The sequence below is a fragment of the Elephantulus edwardii genome, unplaced genomic scaffold, assembly GCF_000299155.1.
Source record: "Elephantulus edwardii isolate Elephantulus edwardi_28Jun2011 unplaced genomic scaffold, EleEdw1.0 scaffold00191, whole genome shotgun sequence".
NCBI lineage: Eukaryota > Metazoa > Chordata > Mammalia > Macroscelidea > Macroscelididae > Elephantulus > Elephantulus edwardii.
The window spans coordinates 5,353,657-5,360,026 of NW_006399941.1; the positions used below are offsets into that span (position 1 = coordinate 5,353,657).

The following is a 6,370-nucleotide window of genomic DNA, read 5'->3' on the forward strand; positions in this document are numbered from 1 at the left end:
ATGGACTGACACAGTAATTGTGGTGATGAGGGTAGGTATGTCAGCAACAGTGAGATTGGCTCAGGATAGAGCAAGGTTCAGAGCTATTGTGCACTGCTGAGTCACTATGAGTTGTCTCATTGGCACATAACAACACTGGCCTGTCAAACAAATCTGTCTTGAAAGGAAGATGCTCCTTAAAGGTAAGAATGGTTAGACTTAATCTCAAATACTTCTAGGCGTATTGTCAGGAGGCTCTGATCCTTGGACAGAGACATCATCTTTAGAGACATAGAGTCAGCAAAAGTGAAGAAGACCCTCACTGAGAAGGAGAGACGTGGTGGAGGCTGCCGTGGGCTTGAGCGTGGCAGAGATTGTTAGAATGGTGCAAAGTTTCCATGTGTCATTCACAAAGTCACTGCGAGGAGACGTGATCGCACCTGACAACTAACCTAGAGGTCTGAGGTTCAGATCTACCTTGTGGCACCACAGAAGAAAGTCCTGATGAGATTACAGCCAAGAAGGCCTTACAGAGCCGTTCTACTCAGGGACTCTGCAGACCACCCTACAATGTGATCAGAAATGTGTCAGATTTCAGGCACCAACAATGAGCTTGATTTTATTTAATGTTTTTTTTTTGAGCTCTTTGAAAACTGGAGAGTGGATGTGCTTATCACCTGGCAGAAAGATATTGTTTATAGGTGCTGTCAAGTCAATGCAACTCAGAGCAACCCTATGAACAACAGTCCTAATCCCCATCCTATCCTGTACCATCCTCACAGTCTTTGACACAACTGAGCCCCTTGCTGCAGTCACTGTGTCAACTCATCTATTTGAGGCTATTAATCTCTTTCACTATCCCTCCACCTTCCCAAACATGATGTCTGTCTCCAAGGAATCGCCTCTCCTAGCAACATGCCCCAAAGTATGTGAGATAAAGCTTCATCATCTTTGTCTCCAAGGAACACTCTGGTTGCACTTTCTCTAAGACATCTATTTATTGTTTGGGGAGACCATAGGATATTCAATTCTCTTCTCCAGAACGACAGTTCCAAAGTATTAATATTTATCCTGTCGTCCTTAGTCACTATCCAGTGTGCAGTAACACAGCAAGTGAATGCAAATCCATTGTCTGTATCAGGCACAACTTAGTCCTCAAATTCACATATTATACTGGAAAAGTCTGTAGTCAGAATCTCTCCAAATTGTTGAGAAGCCATGACGCGAGCAGAAAAAAGGACATGCTTAATGAGTAAACAAGTCACTCTGGTGGCCTAGTGACAAGAAGGTGAGCTGCAATCCTGAAGGCACATGGTTCTAGGCCACAAGCTGTTCCACAGGAGAAAGATAGGCAGTCTCCTTCTGTATGATGAACTGCCTCTGAATACCCATAGAAGGGTCAGTTATGACTCAGTTCTATGGTACATAGTAACAACAACAATGAATAACAGATAAATGAGTAAGGAAAAAAGAGAATAAGATAAAAGGGGGAGATAAGAAAGAACATAGTTTAATCTTTGCTCACTCAGCAATAAATAACTGTGTCACACCCAATCCTAAATATACCACTACAAAGTGAGAGTTGCCAAAAAAAAAAAGAAAGAACATAGTTTAATCTTTGCTCACTCAGCAATAAATAACTGTGTCACACCCAATCCTAAATATACCACTACAAAGTGAGAGTTGCCAAAAAAAAAAAGAAAGAACATAGTTTAATCTTAAATTCAATTAAGGACACTCTACCCCTCTGTGTCAATGAGCTCTGTTGGCCTAGTGGGTAGACAGCTGAGTTTCCAACTTAAAGGTAGATAATTCAAATCCACCAACTGCTTCATGGGAGAAAAATGGGAATTCTCCTCCTATGTGACTTACAGCTTCTGAAAACTTTCCAGAGTGTCAGCTCTGAGTCACATCTGACTTGATGTCAATTAGTTTATGTTTTTGAATTCCCATTGTGTCAGAGCTGTGTTAAAATTATTCAGAATATCAGTAACTTGAATGTCTATATTATCTATTGTTGGAGGTGTGTAAATAATTGGGCTGCCAACCCAAAGGTTGGCAGTTCAAATCCACCAGTCACTACAAAGGAGAAAGACAAGCGGTAATCCTCCCTTAAAGATTTATATCCTGGGAAACCACTGTGAGTCAGAACCAAATCAGCAGAAGGACATTTGGGGGTTCTGATTGTTCTGGTTGTTGTTGTTGTTGTTATGTGCCGTCGAGTTGCTTGCGACTCATAGTGACCCTATGTAAAACAGCCCTAAACTCTGCTCTGTCCTGTGCCAATCACACTGTCTCTGACACTCCCATCCCATTTATCCCAGTCACTGAATCAATCCACCTCATAGAGGGCCTTCCTCTCCTGCACTGTCCCTCCACCCTCCCAAGCATGATGTCCCTCTCTAAGGACCGGTCTCTCCTCACAACATGTCCAAAGTATGTTAGACGGAGCCTCAGAATCCTTGCCTCCAAGGAGCCACCCGGTTTAACCCTTTCCAGGACAAATCTGTTTGTTTTCCTAGCAGTCCATGGTATTCTCAATACTCTTCTCCAGCACCACAGCTCAAAGGCATCAATTCTCCTTCTATCCTCTCTGGTCATTGTCCAACTCTCTGATGCATAACAAGTGATTGCGAAGACTATGGCCTGTATCAGACGCACCTTAGTCTCCAGAGAGACACCATTGCTCTTCAGTACTTTGGAGAGGTCCTTAACAGCAGACTTTCCCACGGCAATAGGCCTTTTAATTTCCTGGCTGCTGGTGCCAAGACTGTTGACTATGGAGCCAAGCAAACTAAAGCTGTGTACAATCTCAATCTCTTCACCATCCATCCTGATGCTGCCAATTGGTCCAGTGGAGAGAATCTTTGTCTTCTTGACATTGAGCCTCAATCCATATTGTAGGCTGCAGTCCTTACACTCTGCAGCAGGCGCTTCAGGTCCTCTTCAGTTTCAGCAAGCAGGGTTGTTGAGTCATGAAATAATAACCCCAACGACCTGTCACTATCAGGAAGGGACCAGGAAAAAGTTGATCTGTTGAAATGATTCTAGTTGCCATAGAATTGATTCCAACTCATGACAAATTCCTGTGTGGCAGAGTGGACTGTGCACCATAGGATTTTTATTTTTTTCCCAATGGATAATGCTTGGGAAGGGAGCTCTGGTGACCTAGTGGTAATAAGCTGCACTGCAATCCCAAAGGCATGTTGTTCAAATCTACCAGCTGCTCTGCAGTAGAAGGGTGGACAATCTCCTTCCATTTGATTTACTGCTTCTGAAAATTTGCTTGGAGGGTCATCTATGGGGCAGTTCTGACTTACTGTCAAACAACAATATTTGGAAGACCTTCAACAAGATGGAATGAGCCTGTGATGGTAACAGTGGGCTCCAGTGTGTCACAGATGGTGAGGACGGCATAGGATGAGGGTCAGACCTGGTGTTCTCTGTGTTGTTAGGAGTCAGTCAGCTTCACAGCACCTAACAACAACAACAATTTTGAAAAGTAGATTGCCAGACCTTTCTTCTGATGCACCTCTACATGGACATGGGCCACATTAATAGTTTGTATCACTAGGGATTCCACTGAAATTGGAAGCCCACATCAATCTTTGGGCAAATGTAAGAATATCCCTGCTACATAGACACACATACACACAGCAGTGACCATGGTTAGCTCAAAGATTGCCAAATGAAAGAACACTATCCAAACACAGCTTTCAGAAGCAGGCTTATGCTCTTGTTGCGTGCCATCCAGTCCGAATACACCCATAGCTGACCCTCCAGTGGGTTTTCAGAGGCAGTTAATTGCATGGGAGAAGATTGCTCATCCTTCACCTGCAGAGCAGCTGGTGGATTCAAACCACATGCCTTCGGGATTACAGCGCAGCTTCTTGCCACCAGGCCACCAGAGCTCCTTAGGCCTTTATCAGAGGCTTTTCCCTGTGGATCCTTAGACAAATATTTTCTTCCTGGCACAGAGTGATAGAATGGTTTAGTCCACTGCCCCTTGTGGTCAGGGTGGGAATTCCATTTCTAGATAATGATAGCAGCTGTGTGTGACTTGGGCTCATAACCCAAACTCAGCCCAGCCCCTCAATCTGTGATGTCAGGGGTTTAGATTGCAACTGCGCCCACTTTTTCAGAGCCAATGCAGTAGTCCGTCTTTGTAGTAAAGCCTAGATTTAATTAGAAGTAATCTTTCTGCCCCTCCATTCCTGCTCCTTCTATTCTTAGCAATAAAAACCAGAGGTGAGTCAGAATGTGTCTCTTCTGCTCTTAATGCTTGAAATTGAATATAGTTCCACCAGTTGGCAATTCCCAGCATCAAAGCCTTAAATCACTCCCATGTTACTGTTCTTAGGAGCCATGGAGTTGGTTTCAACTCAGAACAACCCAACACACAATGAAACACCGCCAAGCTCTGTGGCCCCCCAATCATTGCCATGTTTGAATCCATGGTGGCAGCCCCCATGCCAATCCATCTCATTAATGGTGTTCCTCTTTATAACTCACTACCATATCGCCTAAAAGACTGCATTCTACTTCCTCAAATGTCTAACTCGTATCTGGAGAAATAAGCCATGTCCCCTGTGAATACCAGGCTGCAAACTGTGCCCTAAAGCTTGCATTTTAAATACAGTCCTTGTTTTATCTTGAAGTGTTGTTTTTTTTTTTAAATTTTGTACTAGTTTATTTACAAAATTAAAAGGCATTGTTTTCGAGAAGATTCTTTCCATTTTCCTCAACACTCTATCAAATTAACTCCATGATTAATTTCTCTCCTTCCCCAGAACATCCTCATCCCTCTGCTTCCACCTTTCCCATCCCTCCTGGATCCTCATACTTATTCTACAATAATGGTTTTATGCAATATTTATCCTTGTGGAATTGAGTTAGTTCACTCAGCATAATGCTCTCTAGTCCCTCCCAAGTTAGGTAATAATTTACAAAATCATTGCTCCCATGTGTTGCATAGTATTCCATTGTGTGATCCTTTTAAAACAGACGAAGCATAGAAGCATCTGCAACCTGGATTGCTATGTAAACCCAATAGCCAAGCCGGCTGGTGCTAAAAGACCCGACCAACTCCTGCTATCACAGTTAATTGCTTTGGGCAAAGTCAAAGGGCAGCGCCTCCCTACGGGAAATGTCAAGGAAGCCACCTCTGCTGTGGTGAAGGAGTGATTATCTGTACCAATCTCCCTGTCTGCATAGGTCAGAAGCAGCAGAGTAACAAAAATCATAACTCGCAGAATAATGGGACATTGTTGTGTGCGCTGCTCGCCGAAGAAGGGCTGACAGATACTGGCTGTCTCTTGCACTGCTGTTGTTTCTAGCAAAGATTGCACCCCCTGCCCGCCCCCCAAGTCCACTGCCGTGGAGCTGAAACTGACTCAAGCTGACCCTCCAGTGGTGTTCAAAAGCTGTACTTCACACAAAGAAATCGCGCATTTTTCCCTCCAAGAAGGAGCTAGGGGATTCAAACAGCCTGCCTTTGGGATGGCAGCACAGCTCGGTACCCACTAAGCTGCCTAGCCACCCAGGAACCCATGAGAATCTCCAGACCAAAACCCCAACCACACCACCACCAAACCCATTGAGCATCGACAGTAATCCTTAGAAGAGAATTCTAAGTACCTGGCCCCAGAATGAGGTGATCTGGGCTAGGTCATCTACCTCGGGGTGCGGTAGCTCATCTGGTCTCAGGGGTTTTAGGTCTGCAGAAGTGTTATTATCCACAGTCCCAGTTCTAGGGTGGCTCCGCTCTCTGATTTTTTCCCTCCTGGAATCGCTACGGCCAGTCTGCTGGTGGCTTTGCACTATTCGCGCCACCACTTTCTTAGCTCTTCCGCTCACCTCCATGTACTCATCTTGACACAGGCAAAAAGGGAGGCAAAACAGAGCCAGCAGGTGCCACCAGAGGAACTGCGTCCGGAGCATGGTTCCCGCAGGGCAGCGCGCGGGAGCCTCCTCGGAGCAGGGCGGGCCTGGACCGGAGCTGAGCGCGCGGAGATGCCAAGATCGGAGCTGAGCGCGCGGCTCCCGCGAGCGGTTTTAGATGTCTTTTATACTTTGGTGGGTCATAAATAAAGCTGCAGGCAGCCCTCCCCTCCCAGAGCAGAAGAGCCCCATTCATCACCTCCCCTCCCCCGGGAAGCCGGCCTGGTCTGCACAGCGCCCAGTTGGTGGGATTTGTAAATGTCACACCTTGGCACGCAGTGGTGGGAGCGTGAAGAAAACATACACAAGCAGCTGGCAACAGAAAGTGTGTGTCCCGGGGATCGCTTTCGTGATTAGACATGGAAAGGCTGCAGGGCCGCGGTCTAAAACGCTTTCTGGAAAAAACCCACCCTCAGGCTTGCCAGGAAATTGAGGCTTAACGGCGTCCAGT

The 6,370-nt window shown here is 45.6% G+C and overlaps 1 protein-coding gene across 1 annotated transcript in view; it reads right to left on the reverse strand.

The window, feature by feature from the left end:
* The window catches only part of C1QTNF3 (C1q and tumor necrosis factor related protein 3), a 63,722-nt gene extending 57,803 nt beyond the window's left edge, over positions 1–5,919 (reverse strand). The window contains exon 1 of the mRNA XM_006896808.1: positions 5,836–5,919. Coding sequence (XP_006896870.1) covers positions 5,836–5,919 — 84 coding nt within the window. The remainder of the gene's footprint in view (positions 1–5,835) is intronic.
* Positions 5,920–6,370: the final 451 nt, after the last annotated feature.